The 18835-nt window shown below is 42.8% G+C and overlaps 1 protein-coding gene across 1 annotated transcript; it reads left to right on the forward strand.

Annotated features, from left to right (window-relative positions):
• Positions 1-7: 7 nt before the first annotated feature.
• Positions 8-17048, forward strand: LOC306667487 (uncharacterized protein). The gene is made up of 6 exons (XM_079150152.1): positions 8-4022; positions 5988-6083; positions 6865-6903; positions 9311-9418; positions 9992-10056; positions 14396-17048. Exons 2-6 carry the CDS (start codon positions 6018-6020, stop codon positions 14430-14432), a joined length of 315 nt encoding a protein of 104 aa, XP_079006278.1. The 5' UTR covers positions 8-4022; positions 5988-6017; the 3' UTR covers positions 14433-17048.
• Positions 17049-18835: the final 1787 nt, after the last annotated feature.

Genomic DNA, 18835 nt, shown 5'->3' on the forward strand with positions numbered 1-18835 from the left:
TTTGGTGCAGACTTCACCTTACTCTTAGAGTTTAGTTTTTGAGCAGGCTGCTGAAGTTATTTTAGACTGTACTGTTAAATTGACCCAGAAATAATTTCTTCTTTGAAATGTCCCCTGAAATGTTATTTATTCTGACTCCAATTCAAGATTACAGTGTACACTTCTTTGCTCTTCAATCTAGCTCTGGCCTTTGACCAAAAGCAATAAAATCTGACTTTTTTATTAAATGGTACTCAATCCCCACCCCACAAGTATTCTAGTAAACCAGATGTCTGATAATTGTAATGTATTTTCAGATGATCACTGGAAGAGTTTCATGAATACTTTACCAACTGCAAGGGCTGTTTTGCCATTGATTAATTTTTAGTGGACACAGGAGGAAGCAGAAGTCAGGGACAGGGCACTGGACTTTGAGCTCACTCACTGGCATTTGCTCCATAGTCACCTTCGACCTGTGTTTGAGCTCCAGTCAAATGGAGTCATTTTCAAGCCACTTGCTTTCTTCCCACTCCTCTCAGGAAGGGGAAAAGGACGTGAGCAGGCTTTGCAGAGGATAGGGAGGAGGCTGGTGTGACCCAGGTGGAGGGAGTGTAGGACGGGGGTTGAGACTGGCCGGAGGACCTGGGTGCTGGTCTAGATTTGAACCACTGTGGGTTCCTGGCCAGCGCCTAAAAAGAGTGATGGGCACTAGGTGGAACAGTGATCTTGGGCCACCACTGGCCCTTATGTGGACGTGGAGGTGAAGAGAGCAGCAGAATCCAAACAGGGCTGAGGGTGGTACTTGAAGAGTTTCCATATATCGCCTGGACCCCATGGGTGGGCGCTGTGCTGACAGCTTGGCGTGCACTGGGCACCTGCCCCTGCCCTGCGGTCCACCCTAGGTAGAATACCAGTTGACTTCTGTAGCTGGTGTGGGTTCTGCAGTGTTCCAGGAAAGCACACCATGGAACTGCTTCTCGTTCCAAGCTCTTCTTCCCCTCCTCCCATGTCTTACTGAACACGCCATGTGCAGTTCGCAGAAAGCCTATTTACCAAGAGCCGGGCGAGAGGACCCCTTACTTGAAAGCATAGAAAGAGGAAAGCAGAAAGATCAGTGATGATCCACAGGTGATCTTGAATGCAGTTGAATTAATTGTACTGCTAGAAAAGATGTCCTAGGAGCTTTTATAAATGGCTCGAAAGGGACAGCCAGCCAGATCTACCCCCAACCCACAATAGAGGCAGGCTGATTTTTTTTGAAAGCTATTTGTTAAAAAAAGATTCTCCCAGGTGAGTGGCTGTATTTCCCTTGTTAGTTTGGATCAGAGTCTGATCTGTGCAACAGGTCGAAGTTGTTCTTTTTGCTCCTGCAATGACTGGTTTGGGTCTGTCCTCGTGTGCTGTGTTCCCAGTGGAGTTGGAAAGACGCTGCCATCATCGGACTGGGGCAAGTCCTGGAAAATGCTGGGAATGCACATATTCCAGCAGCCGTTACTGCCTCATCCAGTGATTGTTTCTAAACCTGGGCAATTGATTCCTACCGGAATTTTTGGTTTCTCCACGTTTCTTCTAAAGAGTAGCTCATCATATGCTCACTTTATGAAATTTGGGGCTTGTTTTGCAACTTCCTTTTCCTGAAGGTAGAGAGGAGAAACATTTTTACAAATTACTAAATACGCTGGGTAAACCTAAGCCAAAGGAAGTAGTGGTGGAAACTTCCAGGGCACCAGAGAGTCACAGGCTCCTGAAGTCCAGGCAACACCTGGGCGAGGGCTCCTTGCTAATGTGAGGTCCGGCTCTGAGCCTCGCTCGTGGTCATAGGTGGCCACTCCACAGAGAGGCTTGGAGACCCGTTTGTTTTGGAGGCTCAAATGAACATTGGCTTGTGCCTCGTGGGTGTCCACCCCAGGGAGTGTCTGAAGGGTTACAAACGACACGTAACAAAATGTTAACAACCATGACTCTATTGTGATGTAATTAGAAAAAGTAGAGCAAGCACATAAAACCAACGGCACAAACTTTCTTTTTATTTATTATACATGAATATACATATGTGTATATAATATATATATTATTGGTCCCTTTTTATTATATATAACATTACAATTCATTTTGACAAAATTATAAAGGCATGGAATATAATTTGTTCTAATTCGGTCCCCAGTATGTCCCAAAATATGGAATGCTTCACGAATCTGCATGTCATCCCTGCCTGGGGACCGTGCTAATCTTCTCTCTGTTGTTCCAGTTTTAGTAAGTGTGCTGCCAAAGCAAGCTCAGAGACACAGACTTTCTCTGCAAAAGTGGAGTCACGTGTTGCTTGATGGCAGGACAAGTTCTGAGAAACGTGTCCTTAGGTAATTTGTCATTGTGCCAACAGTGCTTCACACAAACTCAGATCCTGGGATGTCTGTAGGTGGGAGGAGTTCCTGGGACCACTATCCTGTATTTGGCCCATTGTGGACCAAAACATCCTTATGACTGCCATCAAAGTTAAGTGAGTCATGTGTTCAGGTGATTAATAGGTGAACGCAGGAGACAGCCTGTACTCTGGAGAGGACTCAGAGGGTGGGTTACAAGTGCCTCAGGCTGAGAGTACAGGTTTAGAGGCAAAAGGCTCATGTTTATTAATCCGTATTGCTGGAGAGTCACAGACATGTCAGGCACCAGCTGCTGATGAGGTTTTGGGTGCTGCTGGGGGAGTACTTCTCAAACTTCTTAGTTCCCCCAATTAGGAATTACCTGGAGATTTAAAATATTAAAATGCACACTCTGGTTCAGTGGGTCTGGAGTGTCACTGATCATTTTGCATTTCTAATAAGCCCCAAGTGCTGCTGGTCTAGGGACCACACTTAGAGTAGCAAGAGTTGATCCTGGAGCTCTATTTCTTTATAACTAAGAACAAAGAAGTTTACGTTTAGGAGCAGGATGAGTTCTGAATGGATCAGAATATATTGGCATGTTTTCATCCACATGATTATGAGAACCACCTCTTTCATCTGTGATAAGCCCAGTGTAATTATTTTGAGAATGTTTGCGAGTCCAGCACATCTTGCTCTCTGCAGGAATACAAGCTGGTCCCTTTATACTGACCAAGCAGTTTGTAATGAAAACTTTTGGCTCAAATTGTTGCTAGGGCACTGCCAGGGGAACCAGCCCCACAAAGGGAATGTGTAACTTAATATTATTGTGTGGGAATGAATGGATCCTGGTCTCAGAGAGGTAGGAAGGGCTCTGCCTCACTCATTTTCTCAGGTGACATCCCAGTCTGATGCATTTAACCATCCAGGGTCATTTCTCTGGGCAGAGAAAATTGGACCATTGAATGGGTCAGAATATATTGGCATGTTTTCATCCACATGGTTATGAGAACCAGGTTTGCAAACAAGTTTGGTGGGTTATAATAGCTGCAGCATTTAGAAAACAAGCCAGACAAATACAACAGGACCCAGGCTGAGGTCATACTGAAACTGAGGGACTCCATCCAGGGCCATGCTGTTTCAAATGAAATGACCCTTGATGTTATCTCACCTGCAGAGTCCAGAGTGAGAGGCTGTTTGGGAGGCCCTGCAGTTTCACAGTATTCTTTCTGACAGGGCAGAAGAATGTATGAAGGAAAAAGTCAAAGCAAGTCATCTTTTCTTTTTTAAAGTTCAGCTGGAGCCACACCAGCAAAAATCAAGGTCTCCTGTAACCATATGATGCAGAATATTAATACCAAAAATGTTCTCAGGGTCATCAAACACGATGGTGTTAATTTGAGGGCATCACGATAATTCGGACTCCTTTTCCCTCAAAAACAAACATACGGTCTTCCATGTAAACATACGGTCTTCCATGTAATTTCCAGGGATGAATGGGTTCCCTGGTGGATCCTGGATTCCAGGTTAAAAACCTCTGATACAGTTTATTTCCGTGTAGTTAGAACTCAGAAAAATGAGGCCCAGAAAGAAGGAGAGTGTCCACTGATCTCACAGTAGTGCTGGTGGTGAACTACCCAGACAATTACAGTGCCCAGGTGTCCATGTGAAACCTGGTGCCAGGTAATATGCATATTTATTTCTGGAAGCCTTGAGAGGAACAAGTGGTCTGGGCTTCTGGAGACAGTTACACCATTAGCTGGGAGAACCACAATTTTAAATCAAATAATGTTTGGAAAAAAAGTAGATATAATTGAGCCAGAAACTTCTTGGACCCATACTTTTCAATATGTTCAAAAGACTTGAGTGGAGGTCTTGCTGCTCCTTGCTGGCTGTGCCCTAATCAACAGTTTGGGGTATTTTTAGGGCAGGTCATAAATTCGTCTCAAAGGTTGAACTCACATGCCAATGTGAATCTTCCACAGCCCTGAGAACTACTGGGCAGGATGCCTCCCTGAAACAGCGCTCCCAGCTTGGCAATACCATTACAGGGTTCAGCCCCTAACAATCCTGGCACAGTCTAGGTGCTCATTAAATATTTATTCGAATGAATGGGCTTTCTTTTACATTAACTTTCTGGAAGACACAGCAAAGTGGAGAGAGACCAGGACACAACTTCTAAGTACACAGTGGGAAGTTGGGGTTCCAAATAAGGGATTTAGAGTCTCACAAACACAAAAGAATCCCTGCACCTTGATTCCAACTGTGTGAGGAAAAACAAGGACCCAATTAACCTCTGCTGTTAGAGGCTGGAATATTGGTTACCTTTGGTGCCAGGGGGCTTATGCAGGAAAGGGGGCTTCTAGGGTGTTGGAACTCTATTCTGTTCTCAATCTGGGGGCTGGATATCCCCGTGGATTCACTTGGTAATTCACCAGATGATACTATTGTGACAACATTTTTCTGTATCTGTGTTGTACTTTGATAAAACTAACACACACAGTGAAGGATGAAGGCCTGTGTCCCCCAAACTTGAATGTGCATACAAGTCATCTAGAAATCTTATTAAAATGTAAAATTCTGCCAGTGAAGCGGTGTAGGCCTCCCTACTCCTGAGGCTGACGCAGGAGTATCGTGAGTCTGAGGCTAGTCTGGGCAACTCAGCAAGACACGGACTCAAAATAAAATATATAAAAAGGGCTGTGGGGGCTGGCGTTGTAGCTCAGTGGTAGAGTGCTGGCCTAGCACATGTGAGGCACTGCATAAAAATAAATAAAGGTATCATGTCTATCTATAACTAAAAAGCTTTTTTAAAAAAGAGGCTGGAGATGTAACTCATGGCTACAGCATCAGGGGGTTCAATCTCCAATACCTTTTGGTCTTGGGTGGGGCCAGAGAGTCTGTATTTCTAGCAAGGACGTAGGGTCTTAGAGATAGGTATCTTGGAGTCTTGTTTTAGGGAGAACCTGGTGTGGTATGGTGTGTGTGGGGTGTGGTGGTTTGATGCCAGGGATGGGACCCAGGGCCTCTTTCCTGCCAGGCAAGTGCTCTACCACTGAACTATGCCACCAGCCCCAGAAGTTGCTGTGCAGGCAGCAGGGTGTCCATCTGCTGTGTTCTAAACCAGTAGAGAGTTCCCAAGGCCACCCGTGCCTTCAGGTAGGCCTGGGAAATTCCCCTTCCCACAGTGACGATTCTCTGCAGGGTGCGGAACAGCTGGTCACGCCAGTGAGGTGGCCACCTGGTGACCAGCCCTTACAGCCCACGATAGGCCCCTGACCCGCCTGCCCGGTGGAAGCCACTGGAGACCTGGAGGACACAAAGAAGGCACTGGGAGCCTCACTTCCTCCCAGTCACAGGCACGGGGGAAACAGGATTGTCAGCAATGATGGCTGCATAAAAGAAGTGGGCATTCCAACTCCTCTTTGTTGAGCTCTGGAAGATGTAGATTCATGCTGTGGTCTGGATCCTGTGTTCCCCCAAACTCTTACGTTGAGATTGTTTTTCATGTGGTGCGATTTTAACCATCAGTGTGAAGGTGTGAAGTAGAGGCTTCGAGGGTTAATTAGGCCACCAGGGAGGAGCCTTCGTGAATGGGATTCCTGTCTGCACCAAAGGGACCCAGGGATTCCCTCCCTTCTTGTGCAGTGTGAGGACTCAGTGAGAAGATAGCCATCCATGATCCAGGAAGCAGGTTCTCACCAATACCTTGGTCTTGGATCTCCCACCTATAGAACTGGAGAAGTGAGTGTTGTGTAATGCACACTTTGTGGGGTTTTTGTTATAGCAAAAATGAGACAATCCCCAAACACCAAACTGGTATCAAGATAACCATAATTTTGAGTGGAAAATAAAGCAAGTCAGACACAGTATGATTCTTTTCATAGAAATATTAGAAACAGGCCAAACTGGGTTGGGGCTGTGGCTCAGGGGTAGAGCACTTGCCTGGCATGTGTGAGGCACTGGGTTCGATCCTCAGCACCACATAAAAACAAATAAATAAAATAAAGGTATTATGTTCATCTACAACTAAAAATATAAAAAAGAAAAGAAAACAGGTCAAATTAATGAATGCCTTAGTCCTGGCTAGAGATGGAAATAGTGAAATACAAAGCCTAGGCAGAGTGATGAGTGCTTACTCCAGGAGGGGCCTCCCCCAGGAGCTGGTCGTAGGAGGCGGTGGGATCAGTCCTGCTCCTTGCTGGCCTTCTCCCCTCCCTCATTCCCCCATTTTTTCTTCTTGTATTATTTTCCCTTTAATCCTAGTTATCTATTTAAGTGGATTTGATACCCACCGTCTATGCCTCTATGTGGGTTCTCCCTTCTAGGGGCCTGTATTTCCATTCGTCTCTTGGCTAGATTGCATCACCAATCCTTTTTTTTTTTTTTTTTTTAAGGAAGGGCCCATGGTAACTAAAGGCTCCAAGTAGTTATTTCATGTTTGTGAGTGTCTGCCATTGATTTTATGTCAGTTTGGCTGTGTATAATATTCTCAGATGGCACTTTTCTCCTCCGACACTTTTAGATGAACCCTTTGTCCTCTGGCATTGAATACTGGTCTGGGGTGAGTCTGAGATTACCTTGATTTTTTTTTTTTTCTCCTCCTCCTTTAAAAGTTACCTGCTTTTATTTTTTTCCTTCTACTAATATGTCTGAACAATTCTTTTTGTTTTTCTTTAAATCTTTGAAGCTCAGAATCTTAAACAAGTTATGTCAATTATAATGATACTAAAACAGTTTTTCCTGGAATAACTGTTCTGTTAAACTTTCACATTGAATCTTTATTCAAATTAGAGAATTTTTCCTATATCTCTGACTCATTTTATGTTGTTTTTGTTGAGATGTGTATATGAACACACAAATTAACTTAGACTCTGACTTTTATGTATATCACATCCTGTCTAATCTCTTTTTTATGTACATCACATCCTTTTTAATCTATCTTCTACATCCACTGTTGAGTCTCTCCTCTGCGATGTTAGTTTGCTTTTTAGCCATGACTAGTTTCTTTTCTTTCTAATTTACTTATTGTTTCTGTAATCATAGCATTGTGGTTTTCAAATTGTTTCCTTAGTTCTACAACCCCCTTTTCCATCTCATTCTGTTATTTCTTCTTGTTTTGGGGTTTTAATTTTATTAAATTAATTTTATTAAATTAAATCTGCACTACATTGTTCTAAAATGCAGCATACTTGCTGAGGTGGCTCTCTTGTTTGGGTGTGTTCCACTTGGAGAGGGTATTTTTTGAAATGTCTGTGACCAAACTCTGCTTTGTTTAGTCATCCACTGATTTTTGCTGTAGTGTATTTAAAGGATTTTTACATAGCTTTTTGCTTGTTTGTTTGTTTTCTTTGGTGCTGGTGATTGAACCCAGGGCTTCACGCATATCCATGTACTCTGCTCCCGAGCTACACCTCAACTCCATTTTTTTTCTGTTTCTCACAATTATCTTTTTAAAAAAAATTTTTTAAGTCATAGATGGACATAGTACCTTTATTTTATTTTTCTATGTGGTGCTGAGGATCAAACCCAGGACCTCAAGCATGCTAGGCGAGCGCTCTACCACTGAGCTACAACCCCAGCCCCACAATTAATTGATTGAACTGCTTTATCCAGATTTTCTACTTAGGCTAATATATCAGTTTTCCTTGATAGCATTTCCACCTTACCTGGATGGGACCAAGTAGAGTGCTGGGTGTGTAAAGGTGGAAAAGGGGAGGGGCTTGCCTGGGGTCAAGTGCTATCAAGGATGGAAAATTGAGATTTATTTATGAATTAGACAAATATTTTTTGAGAGCCTATGATGAGTGCCAGGTACTACTTGATTATTATAATTTATAAATATTATAAGTATTTATATTGTATTTATTTATATGATATATTTTATAACTGTTTATATTATAAATTTATGTTATATTATTTTATTTTAATTTTTAAAATATTTTTTAGTTGTAGATGAACACAATATCTTTATTTATTTTTATGTGGTGCTGAGGATCGAACCCAGTGCCTCACACGTGCAAGGCAAGTGCTCTGCCACTGAGCTATAACCCCAGCCCCAATTTATATTATTTTATAATCATTATCTTATAATTATTTTATATTATATATTATATAACTATATATTTTATATTATAATTTATAAATATTATGAATATTTATATTATTTTATTTTAATGTTTAACTTTCCACTTTAAAATAATTTCAGACATACAAAAAAGTTACATTAATAGTACATATAATTTCCATCTATTCTCTACCCAGTTTCCTCCAATATTATCTAACATAATCTATAAACGTAGTTCAGTTGTCAAAACCAGGAAGTTAATATTGATACAATACTATTCACTGATCTACAGAGTTTATTAGAATTTTGCCTGTTGGTCTTTTGTTAGGTTCTCGGGTCAATCTGGAGTCCACATGGCATTTAGTTATGTCTGTTTAATTTCCTCCAATCTGGAATAGGTCAGTCATCCTGTTTCATGATCCTGGCACATTTGAAAAGTCACTGGTTAGTTTGTAGAATGTTCCCCAACCTGAGATTTTTGGTGTTTTTTTAATGATTAAATTCAGGTGATACACTACACTACAGAAGTCATGCTGTTGCCTCCTCAGTGCATCCCCTCAGGAGGCGCATGACCTTGACCTGTCCCTTTCTTGTACTTTGCTCACCTTGGTCCCTTGGATAAGGTGGTGTCTTCTGGATTTGTCCACTGTAAAGTTGCTATTTTCCCCTGCTATTGTCTGAATTGTTCCCTCAAAGATCATGTGTTGGAAGTTTAACCTCCAGATTCCCATGTTGATGGTATTTGGAGGTGAGGCTTTGGGAGGTAATTACGGTTAGAGGAGGTCATGATGGTGGCTCCCATGGTGAGGTTAGTGGCTTTATAAAAGGAGGGAAGGAGACCTGAGCTTGTGTGCTCTTTCCCTCCCACCTTGTGACACCCTACACCATGTTACAACACAACAAGGACACCATTTACCAGACACCAGCACCTCAGCCTTGGACTTCCCAGCCTTCAGAACCATGGGAAATAAATTACCAGTCCGTGATACTCTGGACACCTCTTTTGGAGTCAGTAAGTCTTCTGTGGGGAGTCTTTGTAACCATGTAATATCCTGTTTCTGACCATGTTGTGACCTCTACCTCAGGCATCCCTTGATGATTCTTCACCAGGCACTGTTTTGGCATTGGGCATTAGTGCTGAGGAAGACATTCTAGCCTTGGGGCTTCTGTACTCCCTTTGGAGACCCTATATAATATGGATACTGGATCAGCTGTTTAACCAGAGCAGTATCCCTCACTGGGCCCAGCGTCTTCCTCCATCTAACACAGAGTTCTGGATGAAGGCAGGCGTCAGGCTGTCTAGGGGGTTCTACCTTGGAGGGTGCCCCTCGGCTTCTGGCTAGGCTGTGTATTTGTCTCCATCCTGCTGTACTCAGGGTTAGAAGCTATTTATGAGGCTGTTTAGGATTTTATTTGTTTCCTACTAGTCCCAGTGGAGCATCAAAAAGTAGGGATGGGATTAAGAATTGTGTTACCCTTTCCAACTGCCCTGCCCCACCTTGGGATCACTTTTTCCCCTTAGCCATCACTCTTCGGTGTTTATCGCTCTTTAAAGTTGTTCATGTTACTCTCATTTCCCTGTTAGGTTCCTGATAGTGAAGTTTCAGATAATCTAGGAGATTCCCTCTGCAGGCTTAATCACTTTACCAGGTAAGATAATATGTGGATGGGTTCCAAGAATTTAATGTGGACCTCTCTGTGGGCCATTATGCTATCTAAATAATTTGCCCAAGATCACAGGGCTGGTAAGTGACAAAATGTACACACACACACACACACACACACACACACACACACACACACGTCACCTCTCCAGAATGGATGATAAGCCTGGCCCTGCATTAGTCAGCTTTTCATCACTGTGACCAAAAGATCTGGCTAGAACAACTTAGAGGAGGAAAAGTTTACTCTGAGCTCCTAGATTTAGAAGTTCAGTTCCTGATCGGCGGGCTCCATTGCTCCGGCAGTGGAACATCATGGACAAAGGGCTGAGTGGAGGAAAACTCACCTCGTGGTGGCTGGGAAGCAGAAAGAGGAGCCAGGAGGGACAAGATGTAACCCCCAGGGCACACCCCCCACGTCCCACCTCCTTCAGCCATGCTCACCTGCCTACAGTTACCACCCAGTCGGTCCATTTGGACTGGGATGGACTGATTAAGTTACAGCCCTCAAGAGCCAGTCACTTCACCTCTGAATATTCCTGCACTAACACAGGAGCTTCTGGGCGACACCTCTTATCCAAACGTAACAGTGCCTCATCATGAAAAGCTATAACTGAAATTCCGATGGGTGGGAGCAGGGCAGAGTGAGAGGCTTCTAAAAAAGCAATTTTATTATGGAGGTGGGGGTCTTGGTTTATGCAATACTGGGATCCTAAATTGGTGCCCCTGAATGAAATTTTACAAGGCAGAGCAGAGATGGCCTTTTGCAGTGTGAATAAAACCAGGATTTTCAAATGTCAAGCATTGAACTCACCTGCATTCTCACCTAATGGGATTTCTACTATTCCACTGTGTTCCAGCTAAGCACAACAGTTCATAAAGGCATTCTGAAAATGACTTTTTTTTATTGCAACAGTGGGGAAAACAGGGAAAGCTCAAAATACATTTACAAAAATGTCACCACCACCAATTACCACCAGACAGAAAACTGTTAACATTTTTGTGTATTTCTTCCCTGTTGTTCTGAGGCATAAGGAACTTTTTAGGAAATTGGGAACATATTGAATTGACACGTTTACATCCTGCTTCTTTTACTATTATCAGTCTGTCACCAACAGTTTCTGTTATTGTGAAAGTTGGTTGTTCTTGGGGTAGGGAGCGGCCAGGAGGGTAAGACCTCCCTCCAAGCCATAGACTCAGGGGATGCCAGATTCCAGAGACAGCCAGATTGGACCAGGTGGGGTCCCACCCCACGTTTGCTTCACTGCACACATGGGAATGGAGACCCCTTGGACTCCGCCCTTACATTTGAGGTGGTGACAGAGCTGGGCTGAGCAGTGTGCCACAGCAAGCTTTAGTTGCAGGAAGATGCCACATGGCAGCCAGAGAGAAGGAGGGGGGTTGGTTTAATGAGATGCCTGCAGACTCAGGAGCGCATGGAGGGAGAGACCCACCAGGCCACCTCAGACATGGTGGGAAGGGCCAATGGAAGCACCAAGGAGGAGGCGGCCCAGAAGGGGTAGAAGAGGATTGTCCCCACCTGCCCTTTGTCCCTGGTGTCCCTTCACCTGTTTGATGTTTCCTAGTGCCTGCCAGGCCCAGGGTTGGGACCAAGCACAGAAGGGCAGAAGAGGAACAAGAGAACGAATCTTCCAGAGATAGGGGATCTGGTGGATTTTAAGGAGTCCTTATTCCAAAACTCTTCGAGTCCTCTAAGGCCCTTCCCCACCTGACCCCTGACCCCTTTCTAATTTCCTCTCCTCCTCCCCTCCCCTTTCACCTCCCGCCCAGGTGCACTGGCCTTGTCATCCCTAGATAATCGGAGAGCGCCCCACCTTGGAGTTTCTGCATTCACTGTCCCTCTCCAGGGACCCCCGCCTACTCCTGTCTGGATGTGGTTCGAGGCTCATCAGCACCTTCAGGTCCTTGCTTCACAGGTACTTTCAGTGAGATCTTTCCTGTGTCACAGATTGAACTGTGTCCCCCCAAAGTTGTCGAAGTCCTAACTCCTACTACTTAGGAAGGTGATCTCATTTGGAAATAGGAACTTTGCAGACGATGAAGCTGAAGTCATCAGGATGGGCCCCAATGCAGTGTGACTGGTAGTTACGAACAGCAGAAATCCGACCCGGAGACACCCATGGGGAGGCATCATGTGAAGATGGAGGCAGAGACTGGTGACGCTTCTATGAGTCAAGAACCCCAAGACGGCCAGGAAATCGTCCCAAGCTGGGAGCTGTCTGGAGCAGATTCTCCCTCACAGTCTGTAGAAGACAGCACTGCTGATACTTTGATCTGGACGCCAAAACCGTGAGAGAATAAATTGCTGTTGTTTTAAGCTCCCCAGTTTGGATGCCTTGTTATGGCAGCCCTAGCAATCTAGTGCAAGCTCCTAAGCCTTCACCAAGGTTGTATTTCATAATCTGGGTTATGAATACATGAGAGTTTGGCTTTAGTACTGTGCTTTAAGCTATGTATATTTGTTTTATATATAGAGAGAGGGTATGGTTTGGATCTGAAATGTCCCCCAAAGGGAGTGTGCTAAGGGCTTGGCTGCCAGTCTATGGCACTATTAGGAGATGGTGCCACCTCTAAGAGGTGGGCCTAGTTGGAGGAAATAGGTCACTGGGAGCATGCCTTTTAAGGTTATATTTTATCCCCAGCCCCTTCTCACCCACTCTTGTTTTCTGGCTATCACAAGGTGAAAGCCTTCTCTGCCACACACTTCTACCACCAAAATGTTCTGCCTTACCCACCATAGGTCCCAAAGCAACCATGGACTGAAACCTCTGAAACCATGAGCCAATAAATTTTTTCTCCTTTTAAGTTGGTTTTCTTAGGTATTTTGTCATGGTAACAGAAAACTGACTGGTACATATGATTTCACACTAACAAAAATAAAATTAAACAGCAGCAAAAAAGGAACATCTAGTGACAGCCTGTGAGGTTAAGTTCAGGTTAGTCATAGGTTTTCTTTGTGTACCAAGATTGTAGCAGGGGGATGTCACCATCTTCAGGTGGGTGGGGCATGTACCACAGGGGACTTTCTGGGGGATATAATAAAGACCATAGAGTTCCATATCTGCCAGAAAAACACTTCATGTGACCACAGGTCAGGTACCATCCTGGCCAGTGCAATGGCCACAGATGATGAGACACCCTTCCTTCCTGGGTACAGCGCACTGGACACCCTCATGGGGAAGGTACTGGACTAGAGGGCCTAACTGGGTGTCCATGGGGTGGGGTTTCCAGGCTTCCCCCAGAAGTTCTGTGGGGGCCTGACTGACCTGGAGCATTGGGGTCTCCTGCCTTCCAGTGTGGAAGGCAACCGGAGGGTTACCTTCTTTGGTCTATTGGGGGATCATTTGGGACTAGCTAAAGAAGAGCCCTGGAAACCTCAAAGTGGGACAGGTCTGAGCAGCCCACCACCTGCAAGGTGCTCATTTCAAACCAGCACATCTGATTCTCTGTCAATGCCCACGTGGAACTACCTCACCGTGGCCCAGAGCCCCTCCACTGAGAAACTGGTAGTGGAGCCAGCCGTAGGACAGAGCAGCCCTGCCCACACCTGGTGTCTGGGCATCATCGCCACCTGCCTTCTTCAAAACACCATGAGCTTATGCAGGCCGACCCTCAGAGCAACCTTCTATTTTCTCAGCCAGAGGAATCAAGGCAATGTGTGATTTCCCAGTGATTTTTTTCTCTTCACTTGGTTACTGCTTTGACATGACAATGGTAATGACCGTTCCCTGAATTCTCAGTCTATGGGTCATTTACTGAGAAAAAAAATTCTTAAAGGATGGGAAAGTGAATGTCAAACACCTTATATAACTAAGCAAACAGACATGGGTTCTGAATGTGAGATAGACGTGTGCTGTGGAAAGTGGGTAGAGATGGTGGAAAATCACCTCACATCTCTCCAAGCTGTGTTCGGTCTGTGTAATGGTGGTCTTGGGGAAAGAATGAGATTCCTTTAAAAACTGGGCTGCCTCGTGGCTGCAGCCAAGCTGTAAAGCTGTTTGAGATGTAGAAAGGTTAGTAAAGAGACCATTTGTATGGTCATTTCTTTCTTTCTTTTTTTGGCGGTACTGGGGATTGAACCCAGGGCCTTGTGCTTGCAAGGCAAGCTCTCTACCAACTGAGCTCTATCCCCAGCCCCTTGTATGGTCATTTCTAATGATCTTTTGGGAGGGGTATTTGGAATGGTCTAAATGTTGGCTGTGAAGGAAACCAGCGAGTGGAAACATAACATCATGGGGCTTTTTATATGGCCCACTGGTATTATGATGCAATGTGATTATTTTTCTGACTTTCTGTTCTTACCACAGGAAAAGGAGGAAATCGGAAGAGTGCTCAGATGCTTAATTACCAGTGCTTCTCTCAGATAAATTATAAACAGGCAGTTAAAGGATTCTTTTGCCACAGCCAAGAAACAAAGGAGCCTTTAAACACTTTGGATGTCAACATGCCCTAATTTCAAAAGCACTAGAGCTGTGTATAACCCCAAAGATATTTTTTTTTCTTCAAGGAATGACTAAGCAGTGTTAAAAAAAAAAAAAAAAAAAAAAAAAGTAGCCCCACTTCTTCATTCCTGGGCCTGTGACAGACATCATTAATCAATCAAGAAAGACCCCCCCCTCCTCCGCCCACGGAACCTAGATGCTGCTCCAGAATTCCTCTCAACAATGTGTGCCTGACAACTACTACAGACGGATCAGAATTAGCGTGTGAGCTGAGCCAGCAAGAGGCACCTGCACAAAGCAGTCTCTGGAATCAGACCTCTGAAATACAGAAAGTAGCAGCTCCTAACGCAAGACTATTGTAATGATCAAATAAATTAATATATCTACAGAGCTTAGAATAGGTACAAATAGAAAATATTCAACAAATATTTTAATTTTCCTAGAATAGAGAATTAAAGAAGATCACTTACCATTTAAACCTGCAGGAAGTACTAGATTAAGATTTAAAGCCAGGGGCTGGGGTTGTGGCTTAGTGGTAGAGTGCTTGCCTAGCACACGTGAGTCACTGGGTTCAATCCTCAACACCACATAAAAATAAATATATAAAATAAAAGTATTGTGTCCATCTACAACTAAAAAAAAATAAATAAAAATAATTAAAAAAAAAGATTTAAAGTCAGGTATGGTGGTGCACACCTGTAATTCCTGTGGCTTGGGAAGCTGAAGCAGGAGGATTGCAAGTTTAAAACCATCCTCAGCAATTTAGCGTGGCTCTAATTCTGTGAGACCCTGTCTTTAAAATACAAAATAGGGCTGGGGATGTGGCAGTGGTCAGGTGCCCCTGAGTTCAATCCCTAGTACCCCTCCCCCCCCCAAAAAATGATTTAGTAGTAACCTATGAGTTGAAGATTTATTCAACAGACATTTTTGCAACTATTATGTGTCAAACCTTGTATAAAATGCTGAGATTTCTGTGGCTACCGAGATCAATCAGACATATATATCTTACTCAAAGATGGAATATTTTTAAATGTCATGATATACTGATAAGTTACTTATTTATATTCAGTTTTTTAAAATTGTTTTTGGTCTAGAGATTGAACCCCAGGGTACTTAACCACTGAGCCACCTCCCCATCCCTTTTTTAGATTTTATTTAGAGACAGGATTTTGCTGAGTTGCTTAGGGCCTTGCTGAGTTGCTGAGGCTGACTTTGAACTTGTGATCCTCCTGTCTTAGCCTACCGACCAGCTGGGATTATAGGTATGTGCCACTGCACCCAGCTCTTATTCAGTTTCTTACATAAAATTGGATAACAGAAACTGGGCCCAGTGGTAGAGCACTCGCCTAGCATGTGTGAGGCACTGGGTTCGATCCTCAACACCACATATAAATAAGTAAGAAAATAAAGGTCTATCAACAACTAAAAAATATATTTAAAAAATTAGGTAACAGAAAAAGTATAATCAGAAAACAAGTGGACAATTAAATATTGAAAGCTACTGAACTTCATTTAAAAATGGGTATAGAATGCAGCAGTGAGAATGGGGTATGGAAGATGGGAGAGATACTGAGCTCAATCTAGGCATTCAACATGGAAATATAGGAAATCCAGGAAGAGGGAGAAGAGGCAACTAAAAAGAAAACCATCAAAGAAATAATATAAAAATATTTCTAGTCCTGAAGATGTGTGTGAATCAAGGTCCACTAAATGAATGAAAAGACTCTCACAATGGCATTTCATCATGACATTCATTAATCATGAGAGAAAGGAAAATAAAGCCAAAAACTATGGGGTTGGCAGAAAACTAGTACACAGGGAAGCAGGAGTCAAAATACATTGGATTTTAAACCTATTTTATACCCAGACAATTTATCTAAGTGTGAAGATTCAGCAAGGATGTATTAGATGGTAGTGACTTGAAAGGTAGACTTCTGTTAATAGAAAATTTTCAGAAATGGTAAAATTATTACCCTCATATCAATATAGAAATATGTTAAGTATTTTATTTGATTCATTATTAATGAGGTCATCATTAACTTTAGGAACACCATTACGTTAACAGTCATTAAATTTTTTCCCATAAGATTGTAACAGTAAGATGCTATAACCAGTTTAACTGAGAAGTCAAAAAGGTACAGATTTATATGAAGTAAAGGAATTTTGAAATAAATTTGCAAATGGATATAAAACGGCTTTATTTTGGCATGAGGGAAGAGGGATGTGGATTGTTTGTTTGCACGTATATAGCTAAGACTTACTTAGCATTACTGTCAGTTATCAATAATTTAGAGTTGTAATATGGCTCAAAGACAGTGAAAGGCACAGAGCCCCTGTAGTGTAAGAATCAGGTAACTCAGAAGGGCATGTTCTAAATAATGAGTAGGTTTTCACTGAATTACAAAATGTTCCAAGGGTACTCCCAAGTAATTTTTATTAGGACACTACTAGAGAATATGCTTTATCAGCAGGAGGGAACAAATAAAGAAAAGGAGGCAGAGGAAGCAGAGAAGAGAAAGAGGAGAAGGGGAGGAGAAAGAGGAAATAGAATGGGAAGGGGAAGGGGGAAGAGGGGAAGGAGGAAAGGGAAGTGTTTTAATGAGCTGAGCAGAGAAAACTGGTTTTTATTTTTATTTTATTTATTTATTTTTTATTCATTTTACACAAATGGAGAAAGCTGGTTTTATAGACAGAAGACTGAGGAAAGCAAAATCAGAGAACAAGCAGAAGATTGGTCATTTTAAAGTTAATTTCCTTCTAAAGGTTAAAGTAGAGAATGCTTTTATGCCAATTAAAACCTGCTTGTTGGCGATGTTGACTGCTCACTCTTTTAATTTCTCAGAAGTTCATATAAATAACTTAGTTTGTTGATGTGGAACTCCAGCATAAGTGACTCCATTTTGGTTTAGCCAGTTGGACCAATTCAGTCCGAACTAATGACCTCCTATAAATTTTATTTGACCTGGGTGTATATGTCAAGGTAGTTGTCTATCAAAGGCAGTGAATAATGTCTAAAAATGACAAATTAAGAAATAAAAGTAGAAGCATAGTATCCATTCATGTGGAGATGAATACAGAGAAAATAACTAAAAGAGCTGCCAATGACTGCCTCTGGGAGTAGAGCTTGATGGTAAGAAAGCTCAGGGCAGGGAATGTTCACTTTTCATTAAAAACTTATATGCATAATTATATGTACATAAGAAAATAAGTTTGAACAAAATGATTACACTTGGGAAAAGGTGGAAAGGTAGGGCATGGGCAGTCTCCAGCACTTCCTACTGAAGAATAAATTGGCACAGCCATGGCGGAAGATCGTTTGGCAGAACCTGCTGAAATTGTACATACACATACCTTTGACCTGGCACTCTTGCTCTTGGCTTCTTTTCTCAGTCCCTTGCAGATGTCCTCAAGGAAGCATGCCTAAGGATGTTCCTGGAGCATTGTTAAAGAGATTAAACGATAACGCTATAAACATCTGACGAGAGAGGAATGGTAGCACAATGGCAAGATAGATGTCTGATCTCATACTGGGCTGCTGATTCGGGCTCTGTGTGCTACGTGCTGATAAGGCACTAACCCAGTGAAAGCCACGACGGAAATTAAGATTGGGCTGGGGGTGTAGCTCAAGGCAAAGCACTCGCCTACGTGCATGAGGCCCTGGGTGCAGTCCCCCACCCCGAAAAAAAGATTAAAATCGTAATCACACTTACAGAAAATAGAACAGTGTGTTTTCATCTGTTCATACACATAAATGTATGCTTACATATAGGAAAAGTTCTGGAAGCATATGTAGCTCAACTAATAACAGTGAACAAAATCTATTTTTGTTTGTTTTGTGGTGCTGGGATTTGAACCCAGGACCTTGAACTTGCTAGGCAAATACCCTACCACTAGCTGCACCTGAATACCACTATTGTTTCAAAAGTAAATCTAATTTTTAAAAATATTTTTCAAAAATTTTATTTTAGAGGCTGGGGAGATAGCTCAGTTGGTAGAGTGCTTGCCTTGCATGCACAAGGCCCTGGATTCTATCCCCAGCACTGCAAAACAATTAAAAAAATTTTTTTATTGTAGAACTGGTGTGTAGCTCAGTAATAGAGCCCTTGCCTGATATGCACAAGGCCCTCTGTTTGATCCCCAGCATTAAAAAATTTAAATTTAATTGTGGTAAAATATAAAACATGAATTTATTGTCTTAACCATTTTTTTATGAGTCAGAACATCATGGTGGAGGAAAATTGTCAGCTCATGACAGCCATGGAGCAGAGAGAGAGGGCAAGAGACTGGCTACAGCTGCTGTCTTCT

Source organism: Sciurus vulgaris (genome assembly GCF_902686455.1).
Source record: "Sciurus vulgaris genome assembly, chromosome: 8".
NCBI classification, from domain to species: domain Eukaryota; kingdom Metazoa; phylum Chordata; class Mammalia; order Rodentia; family Sciuridae; genus Sciurus; species Sciurus vulgaris.

What these genes read in the sequence shown, in the direction of transcription:
- LOC306667487 (XM_079150152.1), top strand. Translation starts at nt 6,018, where the DNA reads ATGATCCAGGAAGCAGGTTCTCACCAATACCTTGGTCTTGGATCTCCC. An exon ending in CCACCTATAGAACTGGAGAA is followed by an intron (nt 6,084 to 6,864) that starts GTGAGTGTTGTG and finishes CGACACTTTTAG; the next exon opens with ATGAACCCTTTGTCCTCTGG. An exon ending in GGACACCTCTTTTGGAGTCA is followed by an intron (nt 9,419 to 9,991) that starts GTAAGTCTTCTG and finishes TTTCCCTGTTAG; the next exon opens with GTTCCTGATAGTGAAGTTTC.